At 39.7% G+C, this 15000-nt stretch overlaps 2 protein-coding genes across 3 annotated transcripts in view; both read left to right on the plus strand.

Moving 5' to 3' along the window:
* The window catches only part of LOC109841128 (neutral ceramidase-like), a 14600-nt gene extending 1875 nt beyond the window's left edge, over positions 1–12725 (plus strand). The window contains exons 2-10 of one of the 2 annotated variants that reach the window (XM_020409997.1): positions 5969–6348; positions 7410–7618; positions 8233–8580; positions 8832–9093; positions 9198–9468; positions 9718–9843; positions 10131–10194; positions 11094–11257; positions 12002–12553. In XM_020409997.1, coding sequence (XP_020265586.1) covers positions 5993–6348; positions 7410–7618; positions 8233–8580; positions 8832–9093; positions 9198–9468; positions 9718–9843; positions 10131–10194; positions 11094–11257; positions 12002–12553 — 2352 coding nt within the window. In that variant the 5' untranslated portion in view covers positions 5969–5992. Of the gene's footprint in view, positions 1–5968; positions 6349–7409; positions 7619–8232; positions 8581–8828; positions 9094–9197; positions 9469–9717; positions 9844–10130; positions 10195–11093; positions 11258–12001 lie in introns of both variants that reach the window. The other variant, XM_020409996.1, reaches the window with a different exon arrangement.
* On the plus strand, positions 558–1010 carry LOC109841652. Its single transcript, XM_020410601.1, has one exon. It carries the CDS (start codon positions 558–560, stop codon positions 1008–1010), a length of 453 nt encoding a protein of 150 aa, XP_020266190.1.

Consider the following 15000-nt stretch of genomic DNA (forward strand, 5'->3'; position numbering starts at 1 on the left):
ACCCAAATCCCCCCCCCACCTTTGACCGCCCCTTGCTGCGCTACGCCGGACCTCGAGTTTGGCATGGGTTCCCTTGACTCAGTCCTCGAACTGATGACAGGAAGAGTATATATCTCACAGCGATGAGATATATCACTGTTTTTTTTTCTAGTTTCCTCTGAGAAACGAGAATTTGTTGGAGATCTTACTCTTGTTGTGCAGCAGAAGTGCTGCCGAAATTTTCACTGCGCACAACAAGGGTTTGAAGAGAAAGGTGAACAGGTGTTGGATCTGAAGCTTGATCGATGGAGGAGATCATCAAGAAGTTGAACCCTACGGAGGTGTCAACTTTGATGAAGTTGATGAAGTTGTCGGTTGATAAAAGCGCGACAAGACCATTGAAGAAGTTGGAGCTTCCGACCATCGATCTGAAGCTTGATGGACCGAGTACCTACCTGAGTTGGTCACGACGGGTGAGATACATCCTTGCAGGAAGGAACCTGGAGGGTTACTTGACCGGAGAGAAGACAGAATCGGATGAGGACTCGGGAGGACGAGATGAGTGAAAGTCCACTCATATGTTGGTATACATCTGGTTTCTCAACTCGTTGGTCCCGACGATCGCCGCCACGGTGGATGGCATTGAGAAGGTGAAGGACGTCTGGGAGAAGTTGAGGAGAACATATGATGGGGTGAGGAATAACCTGCGGGTGTTCCAGATTAAAGGAGAGATCGACGCCACAGTCCAGGGAGAGCGGACTGTACAGGAATATGCTACAGAGCTGGAGCGCCTGTGGCTGGACTATGATCATTTTTTCCCCCGGGCTAGCTGCAAGGACCCGGGATGTAAAGAGCGGGAGGCCTTTCTACAGGAGAGGACTATGGTGTTTCTTAAGGGATTGACATCAGAGTTCGCTCAGCGAATTGCATTACTGCTAGCTCAGCCGAAAATTCCCACGCTTGAGGAGGTTGTCTCTGCTATGATCCAGGAGGAGACTCGCATTGGTGAAGTCAGCACTAGCAACCTCTAGCAATACTGGATCTAGGGGAGAGACTCGACAGTGCTACAACTGCGGTGCGGTGGGTCATCTAAGGCATGCTTGCACCAAACCATCCAAGGAAGGAGATTCGGGTGGACGTTGACAATTCGGAGGTCGTGGTCGTGGCCGTGGGGATCGACGAGGTGGCAGAGGAGCAGGGAATCGGGCGAATCTGATGGTAGCAGAAGAAGACGAAGCTGAGGTGGTCTTTACTGAGGAGGATCGTGCTCTCCTGGCGATACTCAGGAGGAAGCAGCAAGTAGCAGGGGATGGAGACTTGAGGAGTGGGACTGAGGAGGCATCCACTTCGTTCTTCGCCAGAGGCAATACTGCTACCTATGCTCATCCAACCAAATATACTGATGATATACATGCTCTTGCTTCTATGTCTCCCAACAGATCATCAGAATGGATAGTCGACTCCGGTGCGTCTCGGCATGTGACAGGTAATGCTAGTGAGTTCTCATCATATACTCACTTAGCATCACCTGATAGTATTCAAACAGCTGATGATACATTTCAGCCGGTGGTTGGTAAGGGTACAGTCGATTGTACTGGTTCTGTAAATTTGTCCAATGTTTTGCATGCTCCTTCCTTTCCAGTCAATCTTTTATCCATTAGTTCTATCATCCTCCAACTAAAATGCATTGTTTCTTTTGATATTCCCAAGGTGATTTTTCAGGAGAAGGGGACAGGACGGAGACTTGGGACTGGCACATGGCGTAGTGGACTGTGGTATCTGGATCGTGAAGGGCTGGATTCAGCATTGGTGTCAGTAGTAGAGGAAGCAGGAGTAGGATCTAATATGAGTACTGAGAATGAGTTAATGCTTCATCACCAGCGTTTGGGACACTCATCCTTTAGTGTTTTAGGTAGATTGTATCCTTCTTTATTTGAGAAAGCAAATAAACAGAAACTTGTGTGTGATGCATGTGAGTTTGGAAAGCTTACTAGAAGCTCTTATGTTAGTTCAGGTCAAAGAAGTTCTCGTGTATTTGACTTGGTACATTCAGATGTTTGGGGGTCTTGTTCCACAAGTTCTATGAATGGATACAAGTATTTTGTTACATTTATTGATTGTTTCTCTCGTGTGACTTGGTTATACTTGATGAAGAATAAGAGTGAAGTGTTTGCGTGCTTCCAAAACTTTCATAGGAATGTTCAGACTCAATACGAAGCAATGGTGAAGATATTGAGGTCGGATAATAGGACAGAGTATACCAACAGAGCGTTTGAAGAATATTTATCAGCTCAGGGAATACATCACCAGACAACCTGTCCATACACACCAGCTCAGAATGGGATAGCGGAAAGGAAGAACAGACATCTTTTAGAGGTTGCTAGAAGCATGATGATCTCTATGAATGTCGCAGAAACATTGTAAGGGCAAGCAGTGTTGACCACAGCAGCGCTGATCAACAGAATGCCCTCAAGAGTGCTGGATTAGAAGTCTCCGTGTGAGACATTGAAGGGAGATAATGGTGGGGTTCTTCCACTTAAAGTATTTGGCTGTGTGTGCTTTGTGAAGGACAACAGGCCATCTGTCGGGAAACTTGCCCCTAGAGCTGTGAAGTGCATCTTTGTGGGATATTCTGCTACTCAGAAGGGATATGTTTGCTGGAGCCCGATGGAGAAAATATTGTTTGTGAGCATGAACGTGCACTTCCGAGAACTCGAGCCATATTACACCCGGAAGGTAACGTCATCCGTTGGTAACTCGCCTAATACTGGAAGTATGAGGCGAGAGGAGGAGAATGGTGAGAGATTGGTAAATATGGAGAAATCAATGTCTGAGAATGGTGAGAGATCAGAAAAATCAATTTCTGTAACGATTCCTTGGGAAGGAGACTTGGTTGAGGAGGAGCAAGAGAATGAAGAAGAAGAGGAGAATGAGACAAGAGTTGTTAGACCAACGGCTCAGGGGGAACTACTTACCTATAGTAGGAAGGGAAAACAAATTGCGGGAACAGTACCTACAGTGCCACTGGTGCCAAGTCCCTTACCAACGCCTGTCCCGACTCCTGAGACACCTACACCACCACCAGATTCCTCTCAAGGTGATTCCATTCCTCTTCCTACTCATCCCACACCAATAACTGTACGGAGGACTACTCGCAGTAATGCGGGAAATCCTCCCGATAGATATGGTTGGGATCTTGCTCAGTTTGTATCATATTCTAACATTCACCCTGCACATGGAGCATTCATTACATCACTGGACTCTGTTACTATACCTAACAATTGGCGGTTGTAAAGGACCAGAAATGGAAAGCTGCTATGCACGAAGAGCTAAGGGCCCTTGAGAAGAACCGCACTTGGGAGTTAGTAAAACTACCAAAAGGGAAGAGAGCAGTTGGATGCAAGTGGGTCTTCACTGTGAAGTGGAATCCAGATGGACAGGTTGAGCGCTACAAAGTTCGTCTGGTGGCGAAAGGATATAGTCAGACATATGGCATCGACTACGATGAGACTTTTGCACCGGTGGCAAAGATGAGCACTGTTCGGACCTTAATCTCTCTGGCAGTAAATGGTGGATGGAAGCTACACCAACTAGATGTGAAAAACGCATTTCTTCATAGAGATCTAGTGGAGGAGGTATACATGGAGATATCATCAGGATTCGGTACAGATCAGACAGTGGGAAAGGTCTGCAGATTGAAGAAGTCTCTCTATGGGCTAAAACTCAGGAGGGCTATGATTGGTATGGGGTACCAGCAGATCAGCGCCGACCATACCGTGTTCTTTCGAAGAAGTGGAGGTCACATCACCTTGCTTGCAGTATATGTGGATGATATGATTATTACAGGGGATGATGAGAAGGAGATTGCCCAACTCAAAGTGAGACTGGGTAAAGAATTCGAGGTGAAAGATCTTGACTTGCTTCGATACTTTCTTGGAATAGAGATAGCTCGAGGAGCGGAGGGGATCGTCCTATCCCAGAAAAAGTATGCACTGGATCTTCTTAAAGAAACAGGAATGTTAGGATGCAAACCTGCAACTACACTGATCGACCAGAAGTTTAAGCTGGGTACTGAAGCTGGAGAACCAGTTGATCGTGACAGATACCAAAGGGTGGTGGGCAGGTTAATCTATCTGTGTCACACACGTCCCGATATCTCTTTTGCAGTGAGCGTGGTGAGTCGCTACGGACGTAGTGTATCAGATTCTAAGGTATTTGAAGAATGCCCCCGGAAAAGGGCTAATCTTCAGGAAGAATGAACACATGAGCATTGAGGGCTATTGTGACTCTGATTGGGCTAGCTGTGCTGATGACAGGAGGTCCACCTCAGGATACTGCATCTTTATAGGAGGCAACTTAGTCTCGTGGAAGAGCAAGAAGCAGTCGGTGGTGGCGAGATCGACAGCTGAGGCAGAGTATAGAGCTATGGTCTTAGGAATTGCTGAGTTACTATGGTTGAAGAGTATGTTGGTGAAGCTGAAGCTGGATCAAGGAGCTAAGATGAAGTTGTGGTGTGACAACAAGTCAGCCATCAGTATCGCCAACAACCCAGTGCAGCATGATAGAACCAAACACATCGAGATCGATAGGTTCTTCATCAAAGAGAAGTTGGATAGTGGACTACTGGAGCTAAGTCATGTTTCGACTAAGGACCAGGCAGCAGATTGTCTGACTAAAGGACTTAGCTCAGTAGATATGATTAGAGGATGTGACAAGATGGGCTTAGTATATATATTTCGCCGATCTTGAGGAGGAGTGTTGACATATTAGTATTAGTTAGGGACTTATTTGTAAGTTGTGTAGGGGCCTATATAAAGCCTCAAGAAATCTCATAATGAATTAGGGTTTCTATTTCAACTAAAACAGATACAACTGAAACTATATATTATTTGCCGATTGAAATTCTTTCATGTCAATATTTTTTTTTGGTCAATCAATTTTTTTTGTTTATTCACCAATGTTTAAAGTCTGTTATTTTCACCAGCATATTATAGTCTTTTTGAACTTTTGCTATTATTTTCCCACCACAGAGAACTATATGTACCCATTGCGTACATGTTTGATTGTGGTTCATGCACAACAATAAATCTAACTTTTGATTGAAAAATATTTGACCTAATATTTATGAAAAGAGGAAAATCTCGCTGAGAAATTGGCCAAAATATTAAAATTATCAAAACCATATCATGTCTAGAATATATATAGAGGTATAAGGGCATTATAATACATACCTAGATTAATATAACATATGCAGAAATAGTGAGAATTGTTTAAAAAATATAAACAAAACATACACCTGATCGATAACATGCGCATTAGTATAACACATACCTAGATTAATATAACATATGCATAAATAAATTTTTTAGTTATTATTATTAATGTTTATTTTTATCTTATTAAAAATTTATGTTGTTATAAGGGCATTATTAGAAAATAAGATTCCATTCTCACTTGTGAACTAGTGATACCAAACATGGGAATGAGAATTAGATTTTTATTCTAGCTTCATTCTACAAACGCACCCAAACAAGAGAATGGGAATGACCATTCCATTCTCACATACATTCCATTCCATTCCTTCTTCCATTCCATTCTCACTTGACTTCATTCCCACGTACCAAACGAGGCGCTAGGGTGTCACCTTAAATTCACTTTTCCATATATATATATATATATATATATATATATATATATATATATATATATATATAAGTCATGTTCATAATTTCTGTATGCACATCTATGTTTTGATTAATCATGTATCATTCCATCACAGTTGAAGAGATCTCTAGCACTACCCATGGCATGCTCATCATCATCATTTTTCTTTTTGGTGCATTAGTATATAACAGTTAGAAATTTTTGACACAACCAATGTATGCCTAGGGCTTTATTGTCTGTTTGACATTTTAGTTATGGGGTAATGTTCACAGATTCCATGCGCACACATTTATGTGTTCTGATCGATTATATTCTTCTATCACAGCTGAAGAGATCTGTAGCACTACCGATGGCATCATCATCGTCTTCTTCTTATTCCTCATTCATGCATTTCTACAAATGCTTTGCTCGCATCTGGTTCGGTCTCTTGCTTGCTCTCCTACAGAATTCTGAAGGAAGAGCTGCCACAGGTTCACAGTATTTGATTGGGCTCGGGAGCTACGATATAACTGGACCCGCTGCCGATGTCAATATGATGGGATACGCGATGCTTAGCCAGATTGTTTCTGGAGTGCACTTCAGGCTGCAGGCACGCACGTTCATTGTTGCTGAGCCTGGAGGGGATCGGGTTGCTTTTGTGAATCTTGATGCATGCATGGCGTCTCAGCTTGTTACAATCGAAGTGCTCGAGAGGCTGAAATCTAGGTATGCAATTTTTTCCTATATGATTCACATTAGTAAACATGAAACTCTGAAGTGATATATGGCAAAAGGAAAGTGATAGAAGGAATTTTGCCACGTGAGTCCTTAAGAAATTGATTGTCATCAAGTAGTTCTTCATGTTATAAGATACTAAAAAAGATACTAAAAACCTTTATTTGAGCAAATTGTCATGATATCTTCTCCCAGGGATGTTCTAGCTAAGATGGATGTAAATTACCCACCTTGATGAATCTTTTGATCCGGGATTTATCTTTTTGTATCTCTCTCCTAGCGGAGCCAAACTTATTTTGCTGATGTACTATGATTTTGGTTTTCAGCCGAGAGCAAATTGAAAATTTATCACCTCAAGTTTGCATGGGTTCAAATTGAAATTTGACCAAAAATACCTGTTTCTATTGAGAAATTGAACCTTTTGGGTAACACTGAACGGAGGCTAAAACTGGTACAGGTGAATTACTGAAAATGATGTGCTGGAGGAAGAACTGAAACTAAATCAGAGTTTTGAAACCTTGCTTTCGAATACTAAGATATTTTCTGGAGAGAAGACAGGGAGTTACGAAGGACCCCTGGTTGTTTCATTAATAAGAACCTAATGAAATTTACATAAACAACAAACGTATGCCAAAGCAGATAAAAAGAAAAATACATATAAAAGAGACAATCCCAAGGAAAGACAAACATCTGCATCGCAACAATGAATCAATCACTAACACTAAAACCAAACTCTGGAGACAAAGAACAATATACTCTAGAAACAAAAGTCGCATGTGTGATCAACTGTAATGACCCTCCATTGCAAGATGCTCCCCTCCTTGATCCTCAGAAGAAGAAATATCTGACTCCCTCCTCGGAATACTGTAAATTTTATTTTAATTGTTGACATTGTACAGACTGAATACACAATCATTAATTGCCATTGATAATCCTAAACTTGGTCATAAACAGTTGAAAGGCTTCCAGTTTTGGTGCTAAGAGTGACAAATTAGTAGTATGTTTACGTTAATTAGCTGTTATATCTGTAATTGCTATCCTTCTTTTGGCAGGTATGGAGGCATATACAATGAACGAAATCTGGCAATCAGTGGAATTCATACTCATGCTGGGCCTGGTGGTTACCTTCAATATGTGGTGTATATTGTTACATCTCTTGGATTTGTAAGACAGTCATTTGATGCTCTTGTTGAAGGAATTGAGCAAAGCATCATACAAGCTCATGAAAATCTCCGGCCTGGATCGATATTTGTGAATAAGGGTACAAAGCACTTTTCATCATTGTTATGGTTCGTTATTGGGGAATATACCTCTTCATAATGTCTCTCTGATGAAATAGTTTAGAACCATATCTATATCTTCAATGCAATATGTATTCCTCATTGTCACAAATAGAAAGTTATAATAATAACTTTTTAGAGACAAAAGAAGCCAGTTTTTTAGTGCAGTTTTATAGATATGTGCCATATGTGCAATTATTCTGACAGTCTGGGTCACTTGATGAGATAAGTGGATTTGTGTCCTCCAACATTTGTGCCTAAATACAAGTTGGATTTCTCGAATAGAGTAGAAATAAGTGTCAATTACTTGTCATGAACCTAGAAAGGGTCTTTTCGCAACTTTTTGTTTCCAAAATGGTAGGTTATAATGATAAAACTGTGAATTGATAAAGCTGTATGATTGGGTCATATTAATTTAAATGTACCCTCTATGTTTTCAGAAATTTATGTTCTGCACAAAATAATCTTCTACTTATGTGTTCTGTGTTCACTTCTGGGACTATCTTTATATGTTTAGATAGTGTCATCCCTATATTTTCACATAAAAGCTTCTTTAGTTGTGCAAAGCATGACATCTTGCCATGTTTAACTTCAGGAGAGATCCCTGATGCTGGTATTAATCGCAGTCCTAGTGCATACCTCAATAATCCTTCTGCAGAGCGAAGCCAATACAAGGATAACATCGACAAAGAAATGACATTACTGAAGTTTGTCGATAATGAATGGGGTCCTGTAGGTAGCTTTAACTGGTTTGCGACACATGGAACATCAATGAGCAATACAAATTCCTTGATAAGTGGTGACAACAAAGGGGCAGCTGCACGTTTCATGGAGGATTGGGCTAAACGGAAGGGTTTCCCATCAGGGTTCGACAGCATTGGCAGCACTCAAAATGGGCTTCCACGGAGAGTATCTGGCATAATACCTCACTTGAATGAGAACTGTAAGTTTTTGTCCTTCTTTCTGGAGTTATCTTTGTATAGAATATTTATGCCAGTATCTACTAGGATCCAAATTGAAAAGGATTCTCTCCTGTTTGAGCCATGAATCCAAGCATAGTTTATCATACATTCATCTATGTTTTTTCCAGTGTTGAACTAAAGCTCATGTGGTACCTTTTTGTATACCAATTCCACACTCACACTGAATGGATACACAACAACCAAACATTAACTTATATATTCTATGCAGTAGATGAACTAAAGAAGCTTGCATCCTTGTTCAAGGCATCTCGTGGAAGGAAATTGACAAGGACAGTGGGTTCCCCTCACCGAATAAGGAGTGTTCTCAGGCAAGGAAACATGCCAAAATTCGTGTCTGCCTTTTGCCAGTCAAACTGTGGAGATGTCAGTCCAAATACACTGGGAACTTTCTGCAATGACACTGGGCTTCCTTGTGATTTCAATCACAGCACCTGCAATGGCAAGAATGAACTTTGTTACGGACATGGCCCAGGGTAAAAAAAACAAATACTTGGTTTCATTACACTTTTCGACATTGCATTGTCACTTTTCCCCTTATCACTGACTCATTCAAGTATATTTTGTTTAAATGTACCAGTTACCCTGATGAATTTGAAAGTACACGTATCATTGGTGATCGGCAATTCAGAAAAGCTACGGAACTCTTCAGTTCAGCCTCTGAGAGAGTTACCGGGAAAGTTGAGTATCGTCATACTTATTTAGATCTTTCAAATCTTAAGGTTATGATTCCTTCGAGTGGTGGAGGGCAAGAAGTGGTAAAAACATGCCCGGCTGCCATGGGATTTGCTTTTGCTGCAGGAACCACCGATGGTCCTGGAGCTTTTGATTTCAAGCAGGGGGATGACAAGGTTAGTTTTATCCCACAAATTTTGTTTTTTTTCCTTTTCCTTTTCTTTTTTTGAGGCAAAATAGGCCCATACCTACATTATTATAAGTATGAAAGAGTAGGATACAGAAAATGGTTACATGGACGTAGTTTGATACTTAGAGGATTTCAAGAACTGAAGAACATCACAAAGTACATTTTCTTACCGAGAACCAAAATAAGGCAGGTTTTCTTCTTGTCTGGATACCGTTTTATGTCTTTTATATGTCAGGGAAATCCTTTCTGGAGATTAGTGAGAAATGTTTTGAGGACACCAAGCAAAGAACAAGTTGCCTGTCAGCAACCAAAGCCAATTTTACTTGATACGGGTGAAATGAAGACCCCATATGATTGGGCGGTAAGATGAATTCTAGTGCCTATTTTTTTTTCAATGAAATAATGGCCTAATGTTCTTTATTATCTCATTACATTCTGATCAACTGTTTTGTTTCCGAGTATTAAAATCTGGGTACTCTTGAATGATTCCCTCTACTTAAAAGAAGTGAAAAATTCCATGGCTTGCAGAAGAATTACTAGAACTGATTAGAGTTTGATTCCATTTGTGTGATTTTTTTAATTTGTCCAGGTGCCCTTCAATATTATTCATTTTGCTTCTATTAATCGGTAAGTACATCTCTTTTGCAGCCTTCAATTCTCCCAATTCAGATAATTCGAATAGGCCAAGTTGTCATCCTTTCTGTACCTTCAGGTATGTAAGCAATACGCTCTATTTTCTCTTTCTGGAACATGTGATAGTTCTGAAATTTGTCTTATTTCATATCCGGCTATCATCTTATAACATGTACCACTTCTCAAAAAGAAATTCCTTCTGGCTAGAATACACATGCGATCAATCCATATATGTTTTGTTCAGTATCAACTCTAATATTACAGTTCATGCACGCACGCGTCTGTGGTGCTTTCTTTGTTTAATATTACCCACACGTCTGTGGTGCTCTCTTTGTTTAATATTACCATAAGTAAGCAAAAATCCTACTCTAGAGGGACCAATTTTACCATGATAGCAGTAGTATTAACCTTCCTAAGTTGGTTATGATCACCAAAGCTTAAGAAAGGTCCAAAAAGTACAATTTAATTATTAAATCAGTTAGCAGCAGCTTTGCTCTTTCAAAATGTGTTCATCTTCAATAAGTTAAAAGTTTTGCCACCATTCTAATAAACATGACTGTCATTTACTAAGGTGATCTTAATACTGTGACCATTCCACCAAATTGATATATGAAATGAGAGATATGGTGAACACGAATTGTCTTTCTTCTGCAAATACAGTTAGAATTTTACAAAGATATTTATTTTTTCTTAATTTATTCTGTCTTACCCTAATTTCTCTTATGTTTTAAGGTTTAACTGGCGATAAACCACTCTTTTGTTGCTGTAGACCCCCTGAGTGAATTTTTTTTGACTTCTTGACTCTCAGAGAAAGAGAATTTTTTTTCCAAATAGACCTCCTGAGGGTAAAAGAGTCAAAATATTTAACTCAGGGTGTATATCCATTGGGCAACAGTACAATATGTCTATTCAAAATCATCAATTGTTTTAAATTCTATCCTTGTTAACCGCCCCTCTTCATCACTTATTTACTTGCAGAATTCACAACAATGGCTGGCAGGCGTCTTCGGAGCGCTGTGAAAGAAGTACTCACCAAAAATGGAGAATTCAATGATAATGTTCATATAATAATTGCTGGTCTCACAAACTCTTACTCTCAATATGTTACAACTTTTGAAGAGTACCAGATTCAAAGATACGAGGTATTTTCACCTAAATTTCCACATAGCTTGCTTACTCGTAAGTCATAAGTTGTTTTGCATCAATGAATCAGCATTCTGCCTCTAATCCAAAGCCACCCTCAATGAAAAAGGAGCATAGTATATAATACACCTGGATCAAATGTATTGCGCTTCAGATTTGATGTATCGTCATTCTTACTTATTTCCAACAACAAAGAGAAAGTGACAAGGCACATTGTTCAAGAGGAACCTCAGAAGAGCTGGTAAAATATTTGACCTATGACAACGAACTTACAGGGTTCAACTCATGAACCAATATCATGACTAAAACTTTGTTTACTGTATAAGGAGGGAGTGATCATGTAAGGACACGTTTAACTTGTATATAGACATATATAAGTACATATATATAAACACACGTACATATGTGTATTTGTCTCTGTACATAATAAGATAATTAAGACGTGGTATAGTGAACTAAAAGAAGGGATAGCCCTTTAAAGAACTGAATGGAAGAATAGGTTTTATGTAGCTGACCCTAAAATCCTATAACATTGGGATAAACGTTTTGTTATTCTTGTTGTCTGTGTTTTTCTGGTTGTTGTTGTTGTCGAGGAAAATCATAGTTTTTGCTGCATTGAGGATTCAAGATTCTTACTTTTCCTTTGGCAACACTAGCCTCCCAGCAACACTGTAATGCCATCTGAATGCTAGTTGATTTATCCTTTTTCGACTTGAAACTCTTCTGATAGTTTCCCCTCTCAGGGAGCCTCCACACTGTATGGGCCGCACACCCTCAGTGCGTACATCCAGGAATTCCAGAAACTCACGACTGCCCTGATAAGCAGCCAGAGCGTCCCCTCCGGCCCACAACCTCCCAATCTCTTGGACCAGCAGATCAGCCTTCTCACCCCCGTCGTCACTGACTCAACTCCCATTGGCACAAAATTTGGGGATGTCAGCGTCGACGTGCCTCACAACTCCACATTCCGACCAGGCAAAACCGTCACGGCCACATTCTGGTCTGCTTGCCCAAGGAACGACCTCATGACCGAGGGAACCTTCGCCCTTGTTGAGATGTTGCATCAAGAGAGTAATGTCTGGGTTCCAGCTTATGATGACGATGACTGGTGCCTACGTTTCACGTGGTGGCGGCCTGCGAAGCTCAGTGCGCAAAGCCATGCAACACTGGAGTGGAGAATACCGGAGAGTGTGACCTCGGGTGTGTACAGGTTGAGGCATTTTGGTGCTTCTAAGAGCTTGTTTGGTTCTATAAGGCATTTCACTGGTGCTTCTAGTGCGTTTGTGGTGCTCTAGCAAGCAAGTTTGAGGATATGGGCTAGTTGTTGATGATGAGGGAATGTAAGCTTTTAGTGTTATTCCTGCGTGACTACTGTGGGAGTTTTCTTTATGGTATATATTCTAGAACTAAAAAGAATTTGATTCTAAATATAATTATTTATTCAAAAAGACAGCAATAACTTTTATTGTCGAGAAATCCTCTTAAGAAAGTGATAAAGTGCTTTCTTTTGGTAATAAGTACTTCAATCATGATTTAAATATATTTAAGAAATTAGCTTCATAAGAGCATCTCCAACAGCTTCTCCAAAATTTTCTCCAAAATGGGGAAGCAAAAGTCATATTTTTTAGAGCATCTCCAACAGCTTCTCCAAAATTTTCTCCAAAATGGGGAAGCAAAAGTCATATTTTTTAACTAATTTTTACACCAACTCCAACAGCTTCAATTTTCTCCAAAATGGGGAAGCAAAAGTCATATTTTTTAACTAATTTTTACACCAACTCCAACAGCTTCTTCATTTTGAAGAATCACTTTTTTCATAATTATCTTAAAGTTTTCCAAGAAAATCTACATTTCAATGAAGTGACTTAAAATTTAATTTAATCCCTTGTTCCTCGAACTTTTGATCCTTACTGTTCATCATCATATGCAATCCCCGCTGTCGTTTTCAACCCATTACCTCACCTTTTTCATTAATGACAAGTATCTCCATCACACTTCACTCATGTTTTCTCATCGTGATTTGATTTTATTATTTGATTATGGTTTTAACAGTTTCATGGATTCGTGTATGATATGATTTCAGCCGTCGATGAATTTTTGAGTATCGATCTATATTTCAAAATTTAGACTTTTTTGAACAAATATAGACATTTTTTCACAGCATTGCCTTTACTAGAGTTGCTTATTTTGATTTATTATGATTTATCATAATTTTTAAATTTTTTTTGGGTATTGTTCAAAATTGGGTCCTTAACCTTATTAGGTTAAATCTAAATGTAACCCAGTATCTACCCTATAGATACCAAATGTTCTATTCAAACCCTAGATTAGTTCAACCCCAAAAATCTCCCACAAACCGGTAAATGCTTGTTCAATTCTCTTAGGGGCTGTTTGGTTGTTGTTGGTAAAGTTGTGTATTTATGACACAACTTGGAAAGTTGTTGTCCACCTCATCATTTTCACTTTTACGCTTTTCTTTGTTTGTTTTTGATTCCATTGGAATCATAAAACACTTGTTTGGTTTGCAAAATAAAACTTTAATTGTTTGTTTGGAAAGTGTAAAAAGTGGTCCCTACTCAAGTGATCATATTGGTTGAAATTTCTTTTTCCTGACTTCAATGTCAGCTTTCTCCTAAAATCATGTCTTTTTTTTATGAAATCACTTTACAAGCCACATCAGCATATGAAACCACTTTACACTATTTTTACAATTACAAACAAACAATTGAAAGTGATGAAAGCTGACATTGGGACCCATTTTTTTACACTTTCCATCATTTTACATGGTAAAAACATACAACCAAACGGGCCCTTATTGTTTATGGATCCAAGATCCATTTTTGTTTTTTTATTGATGATCCTTTCCATCATTGAGAGTTTTAGTTATATTTTCAGATTTATTTAAATGGATTTTGAGATTTAGATATAAAGCTAGTTTTTTTTTGAAAAACTCATGTTATAAAAATGAAGTTCATACGTGGTTTTGGTAAGAGATCTATGAGGGTTGATAGAGATCTTGATTTTTTAAGCTTTAGATTGTTATTTGATGTTTGTGGGCGAGATTAGAAGGGAGATTTCATCATTTTTTTATGAAAGAGTCATTCGAGCTTGAGCAATGATAGATTTTATTTAAGAGCATGGTTTGGTGTAAAATTTATTCTAAAAGATCCCAATTCATGTTAGAAAACATGTGTGGAAGGTCTATTTTTGTTGTATCACAGAAATGACTGTGTGTTAACCCCGTTCCAAGAGTCGACACGTGTCCCAAGTTTACTATGCACCAAATCAACTTGGCCCTATGAAGGACGAGTCAAATTACGTCATCACTCGACCCTTTCCAAGAAGGGCCTGTAGACGATCAAAATGTATTTTCACTTAGACCGATTATCAGCTTGGATCTAAGAAGTGAACACTCATGGGCTACACACTTCAAACGGGTCCAAAATCAAGACCACAACAAGCTGCAACGAAGGTCACATGATAACCAAAGCAAACCTCACCAAAAGCTCGTTAATCAGTCGAGACTAGAGTCAAATTCTGTGTCAAATTCGAACTCATGGGTGAAGTTCGCTAGCCAATGAACTCCGCCCACGTCAACTCAAAGTGGACCAAGTCATCCACTTTCGAAGAAGACACGCCCACACCCACAGCGACCCTCGCCCGCACCCGTAACGACCCTTGCCCGCACCTGGAACGACCCTCGCTCGCTCTTGTAGCGACCTCCACTCATGTTTCTAGCGAA

Source organism: Asparagus officinalis, chromosome 5 (genome assembly GCF_001876935.1).
Source record: "Asparagus officinalis chromosome 5, Aspof.V1, whole genome shotgun sequence".
Taxonomy (NCBI): Eukaryota; Viridiplantae; Streptophyta; class Magnoliopsida; order Asparagales; family Asparagaceae; genus Asparagus; species Asparagus officinalis.